The 22,784-nt window shown below is 42.7% G+C and overlaps 1 protein-coding gene across 1 annotated transcript in view; it reads left to right on the top strand.

Moving 5' to 3' along the window:
• The window catches only part of LOC124605915 (UDP-glucosyltransferase 2-like), a 65,684-nt gene extending 52,339 nt beyond the window's left edge, over nucleotides 1–13,345 (top strand). Inside the window, exon 8 of the mRNA XM_047137868.1 lies at nucleotides 13,197–13,345. Within this exon, the coding sequence (XP_046993824.1) occupies nucleotides 13,197–13,345 (149 nt within the window). The remainder of the gene's footprint in view (nucleotides 1–13,196) is intronic.
• The last annotated feature ends 9,439 nt before the right edge of the window (nucleotides 13,346–22,784 follow it).

The following is a 22,784-nucleotide window of genomic DNA, read 5'->3' on the forward strand; positions in this document are numbered from 1 at the left end:
AGGAGTGTGTACATCTTTGGGCGGGTTTACTGACATCTCTGAGCAGTCAAACAGACTGTGTCTGTGGTACAATACCCACAGTCAACGTCTGTCTTCAGGAGTTCTGCGAATCGGAGTGATGCAAAACTTTTTTTGATGTGTGTAGTTAAGGGAGTACGAGTATGCTTATTGTTAATGGTTTATATTTATTACCGACAATATAACGTCAAATAACGTTTTCCATGATAGAATTAGAATTTACGAGAAAACTAGTGCATGTAATGAAACACTGAGGAAACTTGCATGAATATTCATGTATAATACATCTTCACAGTGATATACTTACAGTTGTTGCACGTCACATAAAAAAGAAAGTATATGTGGGAATGCAGGCTTTCTCAGCAAATCTTGTGGATGAAATTTTCTTGGGTTATCAGCCGAGTCAAGGCGTCGCTCTGCGGCAACATTTCGACGAGTTTTATGATGGTACCTAACGGTTATTGCTGTTGAGTAGTTGTCCTAAATAGCAGTCCAGATGAGCAAACCAATTGCACCTTTGCCGGCAGTTAGTTGTACTTTAGGTGCTGGAGCTATGCACTGCTCTGTTCAATAACAATAGCATGATGTAGTAATAGAGTGGAGCCGTGTAAGTCTGCTTTCATACCCCAGAGCTAATTCGCTGCAAACAATGAGCTGTAGCTGTTAGCCTGCAGTCAAATAGACTATGCATTGGCTAGAATTACGAGTTAATACATAGATATATGAAATAAAAGTTAAATGAATAATTTAACAATAAAGGTTCTATTCTTATGTCTGTAATTGATGTAACCGATAGAGGACTGTGTTGAATAATGTTTAGTCAAGAAAGAACATCTGAAATAAACGGGAAGTGCTTGTATGGTATTTAATAAAAATAAAGACAGAAAATACCCTTATCAAATGTAGCAAAGTTAAGTTGAGAGCGTTACGAGAGTGGTATCAAAATCCCAACTAAGCAGTCATCAAAGATACCCAAAAACTAAGTCCATTTCGTGATCACAACATGTTAATCAATCACCAGCTCAAAATAGTTCAGAGCTCACCATGGTGTTATGCGATGACCGGAGCAGGTAACGTGGTCGGGGTTGGAGGGTGTGGCTGTGTAGAAGAAGGTGGCTGTTTTTAGCAATCTTCCTCTTTATTGTTGGTTCTTCCAACACATTTTCCAGTAGCTAAGCCCCACCGCTCATGTCATGGTGGAGACGTGCTGATCCGCACAGGCCGGAGAACGCGACGCCGTGCTCGGTCAGTGGCTGCGCAGGCGGTAGCAGGTTAGCAGCACGAGGCCCGGCCTAGCTCACTTCCTGCAGACGCTGCGGCTCGTGACGATGCCGGGAGTTGCCGGTGCAGCAGTGGGCAACGCCCTCCACCGGCCAGTCCTCGGGGACAGCGTCACTGATGACGACGATGTGACAATGACCGAACGCCCAATCGGTCGAACCGATGCCGCCGCCCACCTCTGATGGCCTTCAATAGTGCAGGCCGCTGCTGAATCCGCCGGTTACGTGGCGCTGTGTTTATTAGAATGTCCTTGATGAGTTGGCTAATGCAACCGCGCCACACCCGGCCCGTGCCTGCGTAATTCTACTAATGCTGCATTCTGGCTGTTGATGGCTGCTGCGCATGTACACACATACCGATGCTCATTGCAAAACTGTGTCACCTGCATAACGCGCCGGCCAGCCTTCATCCACCGTCTGCCGTGAGGCTGGCGCATCGCGCACTGACACACACTAAATCACAATATCGCACCATATTTCCTAAAAATAGCCCCTTTCCTCTACAATGGCGATTCCCAAATTAATGCATGCAGTATAAAGAATACTAACTCGTATTCTATCTATCCTTAGTTTCGAAATACAAGAGGGAAAATTTGGACTCCTACTTTTGAGCACATTCAGACTGTCGAAGTAGAGTCCCATCAAAAGTGAGTTCACCGCCCAGAATCAGTCACCTATACGACTGATAAACGAGTGTTACCACAGGCGGGTTTGCCTTATTCCAGCACTCGGCACCAAGTGTCCAGAATCGCTCCTTTGAGCTCGTCACCAGGAAAGTTGCAGTCACCACTTGACTCCTGTTGTGTTCCACTAGTGTCTGCTTTTCCATTGGCTTAAGGCTGCCCCCACACACAACATTCTTACATTTTACAGTTATTATTTGATTCTATTTTATCACTTCCTGGACTTAACTAACATAGTACAACAATATTTATGTAAAGAAATGTTGTAAACATTCAGTTACATTCAGATCATTTACAATAAATGCAAGTAATTGTTGGTTCATAAATAAATAAGACAGCATTCTTGTACAAGTGTGCTCATGATAAATGACAACAGATTGCCTTAAATATTATCTAAATAGTTATCCATGCCTTCTTGACAGAAGTGTCTTTTGGTTTACTTTTAAATCGCATTCTCTGCTAACACATGCAACTGATCACTTTTAAATTAGCACAGTTTTTTAATAGCGCTTCCTGTCAACATTTGAATAAAGTTACTGGCAAAATAAGAAAATGTTCATGAAATAAATACACAAGTATGACAAATTGTTACTCATGCAGTATTCATTTGCTGTATAATGAGGACGATACAATGTTCTGAGAAACATTTGCACAATCAAAAGCGATAAAAAAATCATAAGTCAATAAATAAAATAGAAGCACATGAGTGGCTTTTATGGATGATAGCTCTCATGCGATGCTATAATCTGAGATATCGTTCGTTGAAATACTAAGAAGTGTTTGGAAACAGTTGATTGAAAGGTTTGTTTTGAAAATATTTACTCCCTGTAAAATATTAACATTTGTTGCTTTAATTATGTTGAAATTTTTGTTGTGTCACTGCATATACCTCATTTTTCCGGGATCGCTGATGTATTCAGATTGGCATTAATATTTGACCGTAAATCGTTATAGAGATGTAAGAAGCCATATTTCACCTAGTCTGACACTCCACCATTTCTTAGAGTATTACCTGTTCTCTTAGGTTCAAAATGGTTCAAATGGCTCTGAGCACTATGGGACTTAACATCTGTGGTCATCAGTCCCCTAGAACTTAGAACTACTTAAACCTAACTAACCTAAGGACATCACACACATCCATGCCCGAGGCAGGATTCGAACCTGCGACCGTAGCAGTCGCGCGGTTCCGGACTGAGCGCCTAGAACCGCTAGACCACCGCGGCCAGCTCTTCTCTTAGGCATCAAAATTCCGCACATTTCCGGCCACGTACGCCTTGTCTCAGCATATGCACTCTGCTAGATCAGTCGCCTCTTCGGAACAGCCTTGGCGTGGCGCTGGGCATGCTAGGATTCGGCTCTACATCAAATTCACCTTACCTCATAGCAGTTCTAGGCGGCCAATTATCTCACCACATATCCGTAACGTCATCTTCAGGCAAGGTGTCAGGTTCATGTCCATTGCATGTCATTATAGCCACTGGTCCACAAGCTCCCCTGCCATGCCTGCAAAGGCTATGTCAATTGCGTGCCTCCAGAAGGTGTGTCACGTAAGGTCATAGGGATGGATGTAGATGGTGTTGGGGCATAACACCGGTGGGCTGGAGGATGCAGTCATCACTTCCTGGCATTGCCCATTTGTTCCATCTGCTGCCTTCATCGCCTTCACATCAGAGTGCTCTTGGTGTATTCTTGCAACCACCACATCCCTTGTGGAGTTCAACTGGAAACCGCTATCCTCGTTGACTAAGGCATTATGACCCCATACCTCCACTACCTCTTTGATTATTGAGTTCCAGATCCTGTTTGTCTGGCACAACACCTTGATCTGTGCAAAGTTAAACATACTACCTCCGTTGAAGCTGTGATATGCAACTGCAGATTTGTCCATTTGGCCAAGGCGAGTGTTTCTCACATGTTCTGCACAGTGCTGCCAAACACACTACTGAGACTGTGTAACGTATTATTTGCTACATTCACAATTGATGCTATAGACGCCAGGTGTCCGTAGTCCTAATTTCTCTATCATTGAGCCAAGCATATTTTTTATCTTAGCCAAGAAATACAAAATGGTTCTCAGGCTATTTTTCTGCAAAGTTCTCGAAATGTTGGCCATGGGTGGGTCTGAGAAATGTGCAACAGAGATGCTGCGACTTAGTGAGTATACTCCTTGTCGCATATGTCTCGTGCTCTGCGCATCGAGGTAGTGAGTACGGATTTCCAGTGCGCTGGATGGTGGCAGCTACTGGCATTTAGGTATATGTTCGTCTGAGTCTTTTTTCTGTAAACAGAGTGTCCCAGCGAGCCATCAGGTTTCTCACAAGTTATCTTCGTCGTGCAGCCACATCATGATGACCTTTGATTCAGCCCTGCAGTTTCAAGAGCCATTTCCTCGAAGTGCTGCATATATAGGTTTGGGATGCCTGGCGCTAAGGGTGATCATTTGGTGCCTCTGTCTAACTGTTGGTAGAATTTTCCACCACACTGGAAGTAGGAGACAGTGAGTGTATGGCAGAACAGATGCTCGGTGTCTTGGTCAAAGTGGCTACTTAGTAATGTCAGGGAGTCCTTTAGAGGTACCAGTATGAAAAGGAAAGTTACATCAATTCTGACCAGGGGATAACCCTTCTCCAGGTATACTCCCTGAACCACCTTCACAAATTTCGTTTAGTTTTTGATGTGGTGTGAACAACCGTGGGAACAGTGACCCAGGAGATGTTGTAGTAGTGGCACCAAGTGTTTAGCTATCCCATGTGTTGGTGAATTTATCATGTGCACTATCGAACATAGTGGAACTTCCTTTTTTGGGGTGGGGGCCATATAGCTGCGGCAGTAATGGCGGTCATGGGTACAGACTTCTGACCATATCCTTGTCCATTCCTGATCTTTTTAGAACGAGACTGAGACGCTATTACAAGACCCAGCCTATAAGCAAGTCGAAAAAAGTCATACACCAACGGGCCGCGCGGTTTGCGGCACCATGTCACGGACTGTGTGCCCCCTCCCGCTGGAAGTTTGAGTCCTCCCTCGGGCATGGGTTTGTGTGTTGTTCTTAGCATAAGTTAGTTTAAGTTGGTTTAAGTAGTCTGTAAGTCTAGGGACCGATGACCTAAGCAGTTTGGTCCCTTAGGCATTCACACACATTTGAACATTTTGAGCATCATACACCAACAGTGACAAGACTTTTGAAAGCGTGCAATTGACACAGTCATTACGGACGAGGCAGAGCAATGGACAAGAACCTGATACTTTGCCTGAATTTAATGAGTGGGAAACTTCTCGAAACGTTGCTGTAGAACAACGTCTTGACTCAGCTAACAAGCTTTATGGTCAAGGAAGTATATGTTACAATGCGAGGATATAAATACCTCGCAGCCATCTTGGAGCGAACTGTCTGATTTTGGCGGGGCTAGGAGCTGAATAGATTCATTATGGAGAAGTCGTTGTGGTGAATTTTGTATGTGTGGAATGACAGTTGCTTCGTGAAAGTGTTGAAATTTTTATTATGTAAAAGTAGACTTATAACTTTTACGCATGTGTCACTAGCAAAAACTTACAAATATTTCCGGACTGTGAACTTTGAAGACCTTTTCGTCAGGATTCGACTCTGTAGTCTGAAATTGCACCACCGACCTTAGCGAGTGATTTACGGGACTTGTAATTTTTGCCAACTCGCAACAGAGGAACTTTAACTTGAATTTTAAGTGCGTGGGACTCGGAATTGTTGCGAGATTTTGGATTGCACGAGGTACTGCCTGGGTTTATTTAAGTTCTCGCATTGGCGTAATAACGTTCAGTACTGGCAATTTATAGACTTATTATTGTAACAAAAACAGGAAATAACTCCAATTTTTTTGATTAGCTTTATTCTGTGACTGTAGTGAACGCGCTTTCCGCAAATTCCTCCCTTCATTTAACTGAAAGTTCAGTATTTTGGTTGAGGATTTTAAGGCGAATGCGACGAGTAATTGGTTAGCCACTACACTTAACGTAACCAAGTTATAAAAAAATACAGCCGTTCACGGTGTCTCAACTGGAACATTGATACGGTGATAATCTGCACAGTAATGCTGGGACTCTAAGCTAGTTCCGTTTTTTTTCTTTTAACATAAGCTTTTAAGGACGGTTTCAATTCCTTTTTTTATTTATTTTTTACAAGTTAGTGTGTACTTGAATTGAACAGTCAAGTCGTCCATGTCAAAATTTTATCTGTTCAAGACCTATCTATTTTGCGCATAAAAAGTTATATTGGTGTGATATTGAACTATCAAAAGGATTTCCTTCGAATCAAGTACTGCATTCAGTACATTTACAAAACAGAAGACGCTAGGAAAGCAAATGAGGCAAAAACAAGGTTGTACATTCTGAACAAAACTTGGAAAAAAATTGAAAGGATTGGTCAATTTTATTTAAATGATTTGTCTAACGGTAAGTAATAAAGAAAATAATGAAATCAGTGGACGCCCATCTGAATAATGCACGAAATAATATACAGCAAATGAGGTGCATCAAATGCTTCTCTAAGCTATTTCATTTCTTACTTTTAGACAAATCATTTCGCAAAACATCTGAACGATTTTTTTAATCTTTCCTTTCATTTTCGTCATTGCTTCTTCGATGTTTAGAGTGGGCTGCTTCTGTGTTGGCAGCGCTGTGGAGCGCTTTGCATTGGATCTCTGACTGCGCTTTCTTTGTAAGAGACTCTGTGGCTGGTTGGACTCGTTGGAAATCGCAAGTAGTGTTGGGCAGTTGGAAGTTAGTCGCCAGCGGTGATGGAAGTACTGTTGGGCAGTTGGAGGTGAGCCGGCCGAAGTGGCCGTGCGGTTAAAGGCGCTGCAGTCTGGAACCGCAAGACCGCTACGGTCGCAGGTTCGAATCCTGCCTCGGGCATGGGTGTTTGTGATGTCCTTAGGTTAGTTAGGTTTAACTAGTTCTAAGTTCTAGGGGACTAATGACCTCAGCAGTTGAGTCCCATAGTGCTCAGAGCCATTTAGTTGGAGGTGAACAGCCAGCAGTGATGGATGTTAGATGTGAGAAGTTAGCATTGATGGAGAGTAGAGGTATGAAGTGTTAGTGTAGGCTAACGATCTGTACATGTTCGACTTGGAGACTGAATATTATTCATGATTATATACCTTTGTACTAGATGTCAATCACGATCTGTATTCGTATCTGAGCTGGATATCACATTATTAAGGTAAAAAAATACATTATTTGGTTTGCAACAACATCTTTCCTTTGCTAGCCACATGCCTAGTAGTAGTTAGTGGCTTTAGTAGTTAGAATCTTTTATTTAGCTGGCAGTATTGACGCTCGCTGTATTGTAATAGTTCGCGTAATGAAGATATTTGTAAGTGCTTAATGAAATGTATAGGTTATTGTTAGGATTTTTTTTTAGTCAGGGCCATTCTTTTGAATTAATTATTTGAAGTCAGGTTACTCTTTTTTGGAGCAGTCAGATTGCGTTGCGCTAGAATATTGTGGGTCACTGTTGACATGACAAGAAAAAGTAAAGAGAAAGTAGGCTCAGTACGTTCAGTTTTACTCAGCTGTTTCAGAATCAAATAATGTAGAAGTCTCATCTTCTCAGTCATTCTGCAACTTAAGTACAGATTCACAGATTTAAACAAAAAAGTTTCAATGTATAGGTTGAACTATATGGGCGAAAACCCTTATTTCTTTCTTATACCTTTCTTAAACCGAGTACTTCGTTCTTAGTTTTCCATTCTTATTGTTCGCTCTTGATTGTACGTTACTGGTCCTTCCAAGTAGCTTATACCTATTATTCTGAGATTTTCGATGCACTAGGTCAACAAATCCTATGAAGTATCTTAATTTTTTATTCTGTATATTGTTCTTCTCAACATGTTGGATATATGAGCTGTTAAGCTGACGTGCTATAGTTTTCGCACTTTTCGGCAGACCTGCTCGTACAGCTTAACGCGCTAGCTTGTAAGACAGGGAGTCGAGACATATGCTTTAACTACCCCTCGATCTGGTACATTGGTCAGAGTGCGGTTTTCAGACGTTTTCCCGCACTCGTTCAGTCGAATGTGCAATGTCCCACAATCATTGCTTCAGAAAATGTGGCACGCAAAAATTAAAATACCATAACACACAGAACAGCGTTTACACGACTCACAGGTGGATGGACCACACGACAGAAAGGGTATCCAGCCACGGGGTTATGTAATTCAAATTACATGAAATAAATCTGCCAAATCGTTAGCAGTCGACCCTGCACTATGGGCTGAGCGCACGTACTGGCACATACAGAATCATAATGCCATCTAGGGACAGGTGATATTTAAGATAAGTATTAAAATAGCACTGATGATGTGTCATAACTATGAAGCAAATAATAAACACCCACTGGACCCTGTTAAACTGTTAATAGGGTAGGATTCACAACAGAAAAGAAACTTTTCACCGTTCTCTTTGTTTATGGATGTAAATGAGTGAACTATTTAATTTTCATTACAATGCTGTTCTTCCTGCTGCTAAAATTTCTGCAATTTTAAGCACGTAAGCATTATTCTTGTCCTGTCACTGTAATAGACAGTCTGTTATGCTGTGAGGACTGGGTTATATTCACTCACCTGTAACACGTTATTTCTTTCTGACTGTAATGCTGCACTCACGTATTGCGCAAATGTGATATAACATAGGAAAGTGAAGTGTAGAAATTTTACATTCAGTCTTGCGTGCGGTTGTTACAGGGTGTTTCAAAAATGACCGGTATATTTGAAACGGCAATACAAACTAAACGAGCAGCGATAGAAATACACCGTTTGTTGCAATATGCTTGGGACAACAGTAAATTTTCAGGCAGACAAACTTTCGAAATTACAGTAGTTACAATTGTCAACAACAGATGGCGCTGCGGTCTGGGAAACTCTATAGTACGATATTTTCCACATATCCACCATGCGTAGCAATAATATGGCGTAGTCTCTGAATGAAATTACCCGAAACCTTTGACAACGTGTCTGGCGGAATGGCTTCACATGCAGATGAGATGTACTGCTTCAGCTGTTCAATTGTTTCTGGATTCTGGCGGTACACCCGGTCTTTCAAGTGTCCCCACAGAAAGAAGTCACAGGGGTTCATGTCTGGCGAATAGGGAGGCCAATCCACGCCGCCTCCTGTATGTTTCGGATAGCCCAAAGCAATCACACGATCATCGAAATATTCATTCAGGAAATTAAAGACGTCGGCCGTGCGATGTGGCCGGGCACCATCTTGCATAAACCACGAGGTGTTCGCAGTGTCGTCTAAGGCAGTTTGTACCGCCACAAATTCACGAAGAATGTCCAGATAGCGTGATGCAGTAATCGTTTCGGATCTGAAAAATGGGCCAATGATTCCTTTGGAAGAAATGGCGGCCCAGACCAGTACTTTTTGAGGATGCAGGGACGATGGGACTGCAACATGGGGCTTTTCGGTTCCCCATATGCGCCAGTTCTGTTTATTGACGAAGCCGTCCAGGTAAAAATAAGCTTCGTCAGTAAACCAAATGCTGCCCACATGCATATCGCCGTCATCAATCCTGTGCACTATATCGTTAGCGAATGTCTCTCGTGCAGCAATGGTAGCGGCGCTGAGGGGTTGCCGCGTTTGAATTTTGTATGGATAGAGGTGTAAACTCTGGCGCATGAGACGATACGTGGACATTGGCGTCATTTGGACCGCAGCTGCAACACGGCGAACGGAAACCCGAGGCCGCTGTTGGATCACCTGCTGCACTAGCTGCGCGTTGCCCTCTGTGGTTGCCGTACGCGGTCGCCCTACCTTTCCAGCACGTTCATCCGTCACGTTCCCAGTCCGTTGAAAACTTCGTCTTGTTGCAACAACACTGTGTTCTAGGCGGTGGAATTCCAACAGCAGAAAAATCCTCTGTTCTAAGGAATAAACCATGTTGTCCACAGCACACTTGCACGTTGTGAACAGCACACGCTTACAGCAGAAAGACGACGTACAGAATGGCGCACCCACAGACTGCGTTGTCTTCTATATCTTTCACATCACTTGCAGCGCCATCTGTTGTTGAAAATTGTAACTACTGTAATTTCGAAAGTTTGTCTGCCTGAAAATGTACTGTTGTCCCAAGCATATTGCAACAAACGGTGTATTTCTATCGCTGCTCGTTTAGTTTGTATTGCCGTTTCAAATATACCGGTCATTTTTGAAACACCCTGTAACAGTGAACGAAACACGAAAATATATTTATCATTTGGGATATATGACGAGACAAAAGTAACTACGTAGTGCGAGAAGGCATCCAATAGCAAGTTTAAAGCTTTACAAGGCCTGGCAGCTGTATTGCTAGTTGCATCAAGCAACGATGATGTGAAGACGTTTCTGATTAACTGTCCTGAAAGTTAGACTTCGATAACTCACTTCCCACACAAAAAACTTCTGTTTAGTTGTCCTTGGTTTTGCAGCCTTTCTCAGTTGTTGAGGAAGAAAGTTTCATCGAGTCCAGCATATTGCCTGCCGAGCAGCAAAATAATTTCTGTAAGTATGGCCCCAGCAGGATAGGAAAGGTACATGAATGCTGTACGAGAACGTACCTGTAGCTGAAACCGTCTGCTTGGCGAGAAACGTATAAAAATAATGTAAGTTATGTAGGTGTGGCAGCACAGTTCATAACAGAGTATTCTGAAATCCAGACAGTTTTGTTAGTGTTTGTCAATGGACGATCTCGTATGAGTGTCCATTTGGCGGAAGAAATCAGGAAGATTAATAAGCACTTAAATGTTTCAGATAAGCTTCTGGTCTTAATTACTGATAATGTGATGAACATTAAAAATGAGATAACAAATGAAGTCGAGTGGCAACATTTTGGGTGTATAACGCCCAACAAGCTAAACCGGTGACGGAATACAGAAAGAGTGTTGTTTCTTTTTTCACATGCAGAATTTGAGGTACTTGAATACGTACTGCAGGTGAGAAAAACCTGGGTTTAAGTCCAAAGCAGCTCATTCAAGACGTTCCAGCGAGATGTAACTCCACTTATTATACGCCTCAGCGTTCAGAAAAACTGGCAGATGCTGCAAGAATAACTGCAACACTAATAAAGAGATTCAAGTTTTACCAAAGAAGGAGTTGATAAATTGCAAAGAACTGAATGGAATGTTTGAATCACTTGTAAAAAGTATGTGGCAGACAGTCGCGTTCTACTTCTTGCTGATGGTCTCGTGAATGTTTGTAAGAAAACATGAAATGAAAATTTCTCCATGGTGGTGCATAATGTGGTCACCATTCCTGGATAAAGAATGGATTAGACGAATGAAAGATATTGTTTATAAAACAAAAACTGCAGTGTCCGTTTTTTAGAACCCAGATTTAAGTTACTGGCTTGTATTGATAACGCTTCTCTCCATTCAACCACAACGCATAAATTAATGTCTTGCAAGAGAAGTTTTTCAAAAGCAATCTATGCAATAGATGGTGTCGCACTCACTTAAAGCCGCGCGGGATTAGCCGAGCGGTGTTAGGCACTGCAGTCATGGACCGTACGGCTGGTCCCGGCGGAGGTTCGAGTCCGCCCTCGGGCATGGGTGTGTGTGTTTGTCCTTAGGATAATTTAGGTTAAGTAGTGTGTCAGCTTAGGGATTGATGACCTTAGCAGTTAAGTCCCATAAGATTTCACACGCATTTGAACATTTTTTTGAACTCACTTAAGTAGAAAACATATTTAAAATGTTCTTTTTTTAAAATACCTACTCTTGTTTGTTGCAGGATGCATGAACACAGTGTTTAGTACTTCAATATATTTCTAATAAATCAAATTTCCAAATGATTTCTTTAACCAAATGATATATTTAGAAAACATTACTACAGTAATATTATGTATTTCACTTGTTTCACTATACTTTACGGCCCATGTGGAGTATATCACCTAGCAGGAACTGGAGCGTTGTAACCTATTGCTCGTAATTACTATTTCAGAGTATTCCTACTTCCATCTAACCTGCATTAGCAGCGCTATGGGACTACTCGACAGTTTGTTCCCGAGCATCGTCCGACGATGTCTACTTTTCAGTTTCAATATTTTATTAGTTTTGAACAATAATTTAAAACCGTATGCCACGTAACACCATTGCAAAGAAAAAAAAAACTAAAAGCTCAGAAGCCATTACAAGTCCGCATGCCTTATTTCACCTCCATTGCACGTTCACTGTAAGCATATTTCTTACACTTCAGTAGCTTATTGGAATATGACAGGGCCACTTTCAAAAACACGTCAACTTAAAAATTAAACTTCGAAGGAAAGACTGACGCAAGCAGCAATCGAACATCTACGTAATTCGATGATGAGAGGTGAAACTTTGTGCTGGACCGGATCTCCTCCTTAACGTGAGCGGTTACCTTAACTTCCTTTTTTGAAAATTTATTTTATTTGTTAGAGAATAGGAGGTAATAAGTGGTATTACATATGGTGTAACAAATAACAGACACAAACTTCATCTTTCTGTACAAAGCAATCACGGACCGCGTCCGTCTTCGTGGGTGTGTTCCTCAAAATGGCTCTGAGCACTATGGGACTTAATATCTGAGGTCATCAGTCCCCTAGAACTTAGAACTACTTAAACCTAACCAACCTAAGGACAGCACATCCATGCCCAAGGCAGGATTCGAACCTGCGACCGTACCGGTCGCCCGGTTCCAGACTGTAGCGCCTAGAACCGCTCGTCCACCCCGGCCGGCTGTGTGTTCGTCGCCGATCCCGTTGTACCTCGTGTTGGAGCCACACACCTCTTCGCGTGTGACGATGAATCTTCTCTACTGTCTTAGTCCTTCTTGTTCGGAATCATCACAGGCAGTAATTACATTCTCCCAACTGGTACATCCCAAGTGCGTGTGGGATCAAGCAAAGCATTGCCTAAAAGATTAGCGTAATTTGCTCGATATCTCTGTAGAATCAGTGAGTGCCATTCTTGTAGCAAGACCCATACGTCTAGCACATTCTTGCCGCCCTCTGGAAAGGGGTGAAGTTCAGTCATATCAAGATAATTCGACTTGCACCGGTGTGAACAACGGCCAACTATTATATTATATTATGTAACTATAATATTAACGTTAACCTGCTGAAAAGATACGTTATAAGAAATGTAGTAGCGTTATAAAGTTTATAACTTAAATATCGCAACTAGTTACCAGTTGTGTTTAATTTATAATTCTTGTGATTTATATTTTTTGTGTTCCATCTTAGCTCTGGAGCAACGGCAGAAACCTGAAGCAAACTTTTGGAGCACACACGCCGTTGTACCAGGAGACAATCACGTCTCCAACCACTCCTACTTACAGTGTGGAGGTGGGGAGAAGGCACTTCGTAAGGGAGGTGCTGGGCAATTACACTGAAGCGATAGTCTAAACAGGCAGGGCATATGCTAGAACAGGACATTTCCCGTTTCGACAGATCTCCCACGTAACTTTTAAGAGACTGCAAATTACAATGATATTTGAATTCCCAGTCACAATCAATGAATCACAGAGGCAGTCTTTTTAGTATTGTGGAATGGATTTGAGATCTCCATGTTTCTCCTACAGACAAATTTACACTACTGCCCATTAAAATTGCTACACCAAGCAGAAATGCAGATGATAAATGAGTATTCATTGGACAAATATATTACACTAGAACTGACATGTGATTACATTTTCACGCAATTTGGGTGCATAGATCCTGAGAAATCAGTACCCAGAACAACCACCTCTGGCCGTAATAACGGCCTTGATACGCCTCGGCATTGAGTCGAACAGAGCTTGGATGGCGTGTACAGGTACAGCTGCCCATACAGCTTCAACACGATACCACAGTTCATCAAGAGTAGTGCTCGGCCACCATCGACCGAACTTTTGCAGTTGGTGAGAGATCTGGAGAATGTGCTGGCCAGGGCAGCAGTCGAACATTTTCTGTATCCAGAAAGGCCCGTACAGGACCTGCAACATGCGGTCGTGCATTATCCTGCTGAAATGCAGGGTTTCGCAAGGATCGAATGAAGGGTAGAGCCACGGGTCGTAACAAATCTGAAATGTAACGTCCACTGTTCAAAGTGCCGTCAATGCGAACAAGAGGTGACCGAGACGTGTAACCAATGGCACCCCATACCATAACGCCGGGTGATACGCCAGTATGGCGATGACGAATACACGCTTCCAACGTGCATTCACCGCGATGTCGCCAAACACGGATGCGACCATCATGATTCTGTAAACAGAACCTGGATTCATCCGAAAAAATGACGTTTTGCCATTCGTGCACCCAGGTTCGTCGTTGAGTACACCATCGCAGGCGCTCCTGTCTGTTCAAATGGCTCCGAGCACTATGGGACTTAACATCTATGGTCATCAGTCCCCTAGAACTCAGAACTACGTAAACCTAACTAACCTAAGGACATCACACAACACCCAGCCATCACGAGGCAGAGAAAATCCCTGACCCCGCCGGGAATCGAACCCGGGAACCCGGGCGTGGGAAGCGAGAACGCTACACTACTGTCTGTGATGCAGCGTCAAGGGTAACCGCAGCCATGGTCTCCGAGCGGACAGTCCACGCTGCTGCAAACGTCGTCGAACTGTTCGTGCAGATTGTTGTTGTCTAGCAAACATCCCAAGGTTTTCACTCAGGGATCGAGACGTTGCTGCACGATCCGTTACAGCCATCCAGATAAGATGCCTGACATCTCGACTGCTAGTGATACGAGGCCGTTGGGATCCAGCAAGGCGTTCCGTATTACCCTCCTGAACCCACCGATTCCATATTCTCCTAAGAGTCATTGGATCTTGACCAACGCGAGGAGCAATGTCGCGATACGATAAGCCGCAATCGCGATAGGCTACAATCCGACCTTTATCAAAGTCGGAAACGTGATGGTACGCATGTCTCCTCCTTACACGAGGCATGACAACAACGTTTCACCAGGCAATGCCGGTCAACTGCTGTTTGTGTATGAGAAATCGGTTGAAAAGTTTCCTCATGCAAGCACGTTGTAGGTGTCGCCACCGGCGCCAACCTTGTGTGAATGCTCTAAAAAGATAATCATTTGCATATCACAGTATCTTCTTCCTGTCGGTTAAATTTGGCATCTGTAGCACGTCATCTTCGTGGTGTAAGTTAGTTGCTTAACAGTGGATTCAGCCGATAATTTATTTATCCTTGCACATGAAGGGGTGATTAAAAACATTATATCTATATCTATACGTATACTCCACAAAGCCACTGCCCAGTGCGTGACGGGTGGTACTTTTTACCCTTGTTGGATATTCTCTCTTCTGCTCCACTCAAAAATGGAACGAGGGAAAAATGATTGCACTTATTCCACTGTACGAGATCTAATACCCCTTATTTTGTCCTTACGTGAAATGAACTTTGGCGACAGTTGGACCATTTTACAGGTCTGTCTCAAATGCCTGTTGCCAAAATATTCTCATTAACATTTTGCGAAAAGAACGTCCTCTTCCTTCCGGCAAGTCCCATGTAGGCTCACAGAACATTCCCGTAGAACTACCGTACTGGTAAAACCAACCAGTAATATATCTATGAGCACGTCACTTAACTGTTTCCAAGGCTACCTTTAACCCCAGGTAGTGCGGACGTCAAGCATTCGACTAGTATCCAGATACATGAGCAATAATCAATGTTGAGGTTAAATAAATACTAAAGCGAATATGTACAAAGTTTCACTTTATAATTTGCAAAATGGAGTTACACTTTTAAAAGTTTGAAAATAAACTACGTTTGTATTTACACAGTATGTAAATTTAATTTCTTTTGGTATACAACATAGCTTAGTAAATAAATAACCTGGCAAATGGATAATCAGCTAGTCTGGTGAGCTTACGAATCATTTAGTAGACGACGTTGATTGCTGCCTGAGCTCCTCGCAAGAGCTCTGATGTGTGTTCTTGAGCACTGATATTAAATCTGCATCCCGATCATGCTACCTAATAACTGTCAGAGACCTCGCATTTAATGTTGTGCAGTCTGTATATTAAAATGGATGTAAGACAAAGATTTAGTCTTTCACCGCTACCGTTCAGTCTATACATCGAAGCAATGACGGAAATAAAAGAAGGTTTCAGGATAATAGTATATCTACAACTACATCTACATCCATACTCCGCAAGCCACCCGACGGTGTGTGACGCAGTGTACCTTGAGTATCTATATCGGGTCTCCGTTCTATTCCAGTCTAGTATTGTTCGTGGGAAGGAAGATTATCGGTATGCCTTTGTGTAGGCTCTAATCTCTCTGATTTTATCCTCATGGTCTCTTCGCGAGATATACGTAGGAGAGAGCAATATACTGCTTGACTCCTCGGTGAAAGTACGTTCGTGAAATTTCAGCAAAAGCCTGTACCGAGCTACTGAACGTCTCTCTTGCAGTCTTCCACTGGAGTTTATCTATCATCTCCGTAACGCTTTCACGATTACTAAATGATCCTGTAACGAAGCGCGCTGCTCTCCTTTGGATCTTCCCTATCTCTTCTATCAACCCTATCTGGTACGGATCACACACCGGTGAGCAGTATTCAAGTAGTGGGAGGAAAAGTGTACTGTAACCTACTTCCTTCGTTTTCGGATTGCATTTACTTAGGATTCTTCCAATGAATCTCAGTCTGGCATCTGCTTGACCGGCGATTAATTTTATATGGTCATTCCATTTTAAATCACCCCTAATGCGTACTCCCAGATAATTTATGGAATTAACTGCTTCCAGTTGCTGACCTGCTATATTGTAGCTAAATGATAAAGGATCTTTCTTTTTATGTATTCGCAGCACGTTACATTTGTCTACATTGAGATTCAATTGCCATTCCCTGCACCAAGATTCGCTGAGTGGCTTTACTATCTTGAGTAAAAGCGGAGGAGGATTACAGGGTGTGTTGAATCGAATGAACAGTCTAATGAGTAGAGAATATGGCCTGAGAGTAAATCGAAGAAAGACGAAAGTAATGAGAAGTAGCAGAAATGAGAACAATAAGAAACTTAACATCAGAATTGGAGATCACGCAGTAGAAGAGGATAAGAAATTCTTCTACCTAGGAACCAAAAAATATATGATGGACGGATCAAGGAGGACATAAAAAGCACACAGGCACTGACGAAAAGGCCATTGCTGCCCAAGAAAAGTTTGAGGAAGAAATTTCTGAGAATGTATTTTCGGCGCACAGAATTGTATTGTAGTGAAACACGGACTGTGGGGCAACCGCAACAGATGAGAACTGATACGGAGGTTCTTCGCAGAATCGGAGGCTGGAGAGAAAAATATGGGACATACCAACAATAAGAAAAGACAGGCTGATAGGACATGTGTTAAGACATCAAAGAATAACTTCAATGATACTAGAGAGAGCTGTGGTGGATAAAAACCGCACAGGAAGACAGAGTTTGGAATACCTCTAACAAATAATTGAGAACGTCGCTTGCAGCTGCTGCTCTGAGATGGAAAGATTGGAGCCCGGAGAGAAATTCGTGGCAGGCTGCATCAGACCAGTCAGAAGACTGATGACTCATAAAAAGAAGTCCGTATAGCCTGTGACGAAATACCTGTGATGCAAACAAACTGGTCTTCTAGTAATATAAACTTATCTTCCACCAATAACAATATTTTAAAGTTCACATGTAGAGACCTGATCTCCATAGTCCAAGTTTATAATTAAAGTTTTTTTCTCAAAAAGTGCATCAATAATTTTTCACAGAAAATTATCAAATCTGTTCGATTCGTAACTCATTGAATGAAATAATTAGATAAAAAATAAATGTCGTGTGACGAGGGCCTCCCGTCGGGTAGACCTTTCGCCGGGTGCACGTCTTCCGATTTGACGCCACTTCGGCGACTTGCGCGTCGATGGGGATGAAATGATGATGATTAGGACAACACAACACCCAGTCCCGGGAATCGAACCCGGACCCTTAGGGATGACATTCTGTCGTGCTGACCACTCTGCTACCAGCGGTGGACAGTACTTCGACGTAAGCTCACTAAAAATATAAATTACCGCTAGACGATGGAATACGATTTGCACTGTCCGTTGTAACAAGGAAACAAAAAGAAAAACTGCCTAGTTACTGATTTATAATTTACATTTCGCACTGTCGTGTAAGTCTTTTCTTACTTCCAAATTTGCTAAGACCTGTGAAAGAAGTAGTTACACTTCAGTGGCGCAACGTGGCGCAACAGGATTCAATATTCTAGTTACAGTTTTGCAACATTATCACCAGCAGGTGGAGTAGATATAGGAAAGCGATAAGACATCTTCACTGTGGAATTGGTCACGTCTTACAATCACTGAGTGGTTACCGAACAGCGATAACGGTGTGACATGGTGCCCTTTGCTCCACCAAACTACGACGCTGACATACCTCCCCAAGTTTGAATGGCGAATGTGATAACAGGGCCCTGATAACACCAACACGAACGAAGTGCTGCGCACTCTATTCAACAGACTCCTGTAATATGCACTCATTAGAGCTGGCAAACTACTGTAGGCTACTGTAGATTATGGTAATTCACCGTAGACTTCGGTAATTTTCCTAGTAGCTTTGGTCTGTTAAGCTATTAACGGCATTACCTATGCTTTATGTGTTGCATACCTATCGGTCGCAGGTTCGAATCCTGCCTCGGGCATGGACGTGTGTGATGTCCTTAGGTTAGTTAGGTTTAAGTAGTTCTAAGTCCTACGGGACTGGTGACCTCAGATGTTAAGTCCTATAGTGCTCAGAGCCATTTTAAATGACAGCGGTGAACCGTTTAGAAACTGAGTGAGGATATATCGTGGGATTACTGCAAAAACGTGTTAAGTGCAGATTTCTTGATTTTTAGGTTATGTATGCAATCTGTGTCAGAAAATTAATATCTTTCGTCTGGAGAAACCAGGTAAGAGTAGTTCTCATTCTAAGAAGTTCACCAGATGTGGCAGAAATCTGTGAAGTGCATGGTTAAATGTTCTATACAGTAAAAAACATTTAAGTACATTAAATGCTTTTCGTGAACTTTGTCGATGGGCTTCTTAAAATTATTTGAACAACAACAATCCATCAAGTGCACTTAATGGATTCCAGCAGAAAACCGCACACGATGGAACGGAGATAAACTTTTTAAGTATATCGTTGTATGGTTATGATTCTTAGCTTCAGCTACCCGAAAAGTGATCTAAAGTTGGTGTAAAATAATATTACCATAAGTAAACAGTGTGACATGAATATTATTGTTCGTTATCTGAAAGATATCGAAGATTCACTGGAACGCCAAAGGAACTGGTACAGGGATGCGTATTCAAATCCAGAGATACGTAAACAGATAGAATACGGCGCTGCGGCCGGCAACGCCTATATAAGACAACATGTGTCTGGAGCAGCTGTTAGATTGGTTACTGCTACTACAATGTCAGGTTATCAAGATTTAAGTGAGTTTGATCGTGGTGTTATAGTCGACGCAAGAGCGATGGGACACAACATCTCCGAGGTACCGATGAAGTGGGGATTTTCCCGTATGACCATTTCACGGGTGTAGCGGTACTGTGAATATCAGGAGTCCGGTAAAGATCCTGCAAGAAAAGGCTCCTTTATTGTATGATTATATGATAGCGGAACAAACACTGGTAGCAGTTACTTCTGTAAAATATCTGGGAGTATGCGTGCGGAACGATTTGAAGTGGAATGATGATATAAAATTAATTGTTGGTAAGGCGGGTGCCAGGTTGAGATTCATTGGGAGAGTCCTTAGAAAATGTAGTCCATTAACAAAGGAGGTGGCTTACAAAACACTCGTTCGACCTATACTTGAGTATTGCTACTATTGGGATCCGTACCAGATCGGGTTGACGGAGGAGATAGAGAAGATCCAAAGAATAGCGGCGCGTTTCGTCACAGGGTTATTTGGTAACCGTGATAGCGTTACGGAGATGTTTAGCAAACTCAAGTGGCAGACTCTGCAAGAGAGGCGCTCTGCATCGCGGTGTAGCTTGCTCGCCAAGTTTCGAGAGGGTGCGTTTCTGGATGAGGTATCGAATATATTGCTTCCCCCTACTTATACCTCCCTAGGAGATCACGAATGTAAAATTAGAGAAATTCGAGCGCGCACGGAGGCTTTCAGACAGTCGTTCTTCCCGCGAACCATACGCGACTGGAACAGAAAAGGGAGGTAATGACAGTGGCACGTAAGGTGCCCTCCACCACACACCGTTGGGTGGCTTGCGGAGTATAAATGTAGGTGTAGATGTAGAACGAGAACTGAAGACAATCATTCAACGTGACAGAATTGCAACACTTCCGCAAACTGCTGCAGATTTCAGTGCTGGGTCATCAACAAGTGTCAGCGTGCGAACTATTCAACGAAACGTCATCGATATGGGCTTTTGGAGCCGAAGGCCCACTCGCGTACCCTTGATGACTGTACGACACAAAGCTTTACGCCTCGCCTGAGCCCGTCAGCACCGACATTGGTTTGTTGCTGGCTGGAAATATGTTGCCTGGTCGGACGAGTCTCGTTTCCAATTGTATCGAGCAGAAGGACGTGTGCAGGTACAGAGGCAACCTCATGAATCCGTAGACCTTGCATGTCAGCAGGGAACTGTTCAAGCTCGTGGATGCTCTGTAATGGTGTGGGGCGTGTGCAATTGGAGTGATATGGGACCCGTGATACGTCTAGATACGACTCTAACAGGTGACACGTACGTAAGCATCTTGTCTGATCACCTGCATCCATTCATGTGCATTGCGCGTTACGACTAACTTGGGTACTTCCAATGCTCGTGGGGGCCCTACACAATATTACATAGGTGTACCAGTTTCTCTGGCTCTTCAGTATAAATTTTGTTAGTAGACCGTGGTAAATTTGTGTTTAGTATTATTCTCAACAGACAGCAACAAAGCTGGTGATTCATTGTTGGCCTCTAATAAAGTCAGATTACCTCAACAATGTGACATCAGTGTTATTGTCGATTATTGTAACTGATGTGCATGAACAACTGAACACCCATTGCAGCAGAAGCTACTGTGAGTTCAGTTAGTGCATTAGCATTGTGCCAATTGCCTACAGTGATTTTTATTCTAAAAAATGTTTTCAAGAAGCGTCCTGCTTGTGCCATAGCCCAATAAAATGATACACACAGAAAATGAAAGTTCAGATAAGCAATAAAATGATACTCTAAACATAAAACTTAATGCTTACGATACACTGACATTATAATATGCATGAAAGAATTTTATTTCTTTTTTTATTTTAAGGAAATGGATTTGAATCTTCAAGTGCATGAACTGGATGAAGATCAGATGATGCAAGCAGAGCATACGATGAAGACCCCACACACACAATGGCACAAGATAAATCAAAGTAGAAACTGTATCAGCAGAGCCCGAGGGAAGATGGGGGGTAAGGCTCTGAATTTTCAAATTATTTAAGTGGTGCTCTGACATACCAATAATGCCAGAGTCAATATCTGTAAGTAGTTCACCAACTATATGTCAAATATTTCTTGTACTTTGCTAATTCTTTCACTATTTGGATACCTGACCTTGAAGGTGATTCCTTTGTTAGAGAGACTTCCTTTAAGCGGGGATATATATATCAGCTGACTTCAGTCTAGAAGAGGAGTAGCTCTAACACCAACGACTTCAGGAATTTTCCCATGAGTGATCCCACCACCGCCCACTACGCTGTCACTTATAAGCTTGCCAACCTCCCATTCCCATACCTGTTGAGGTGCAGGCCATGCCATGTCAAACCAGATCTACTGATAGACTCAACTGGCAGCACTGCAATATGAGCCATACCCTCCGCCATCAGTGTCTTCTCAAGACCCATGTTAACACTCCTAAGAGCAGCATTAAGATGAGGCCGATCATGACGCTGAAATTTCCAGGTAACCACCTACATCATATTCCCGGTCCTATCAAGACTATTCCCAGCTCCACCCACAGTCACTATCACACCCTCTTTCATAAAATTCTTACATAACTCCCCTAAGTCAAGTCACCTGAGCCAACCCAGCATTAGGCTTCACAATGCTAGTGAACTGGTACTCACTCCCCAACACTTCCTGCAACTGCTGGCCTACACCTCTGGCATGTGAACTAGCTAACGGCAGAACCTTCTGCTTTCTATTTGAAACAGTAATTGTCTTAGGGTCCTTAACTAGTGAGGTCTGCTGTGCGTTTCCTACACCTGCAGCTACGAAAGGCTTCTCTCCTCTAAACTCTGACAATCGGTCAAGCCTACTGGTGATACGTAAAGTACAAGTGTCTGAATATCTCCTCCTCCTGGCTGCGTTCTAACCAACTGCCAGTCCCCATTCCCCAGCGCCCTTCTCCCTCCTCGTTCTATCTAGTTTCTCCTCTGCACCTGCAGAGTACAGATCTTACGCTTCTCCTCCTCTATTAACTTATTTCTGCTACAAATTCTGCATTTTCATGAGAGGATCTCGCTTCCCCACTGCATTCCCCACAGTAAAAGTACTTTGAACAAATGTCACACCGTAACCCGCTACTCACAAATCTACGACGAGGTCCACACTTCTCACTCATGACGAAATGTTAATAATTACTGAAAAATCTAAAAGTCTACGTTTCTTAAGTTCAAGTACTGCTGTAGGATGAGTTAAAGAAGTAACAATAGTGATCTCAAATTTCGCTGTCTATTAGAAAAGCAACTACTTCTATTAATACTACTAAACCACAACCAACACCAATATCACCAAAAGTTCACACAGTTTCTTATCTCAAAACCAAACATTCAAGCGTCCACTGCATCACTCAAAGAAATTAAACACGATGAGCGAAAGATTTCACAGAGAGA

The sequence above is a fragment of the Schistocerca americana genome, chromosome 3 (assembly GCF_021461395.2).
Source record: "Schistocerca americana isolate TAMUIC-IGC-003095 chromosome 3, iqSchAmer2.1, whole genome shotgun sequence".
NCBI classification, from domain to species: Eukaryota; Metazoa; Arthropoda; class Insecta; order Orthoptera; family Acrididae; genus Schistocerca; species Schistocerca americana.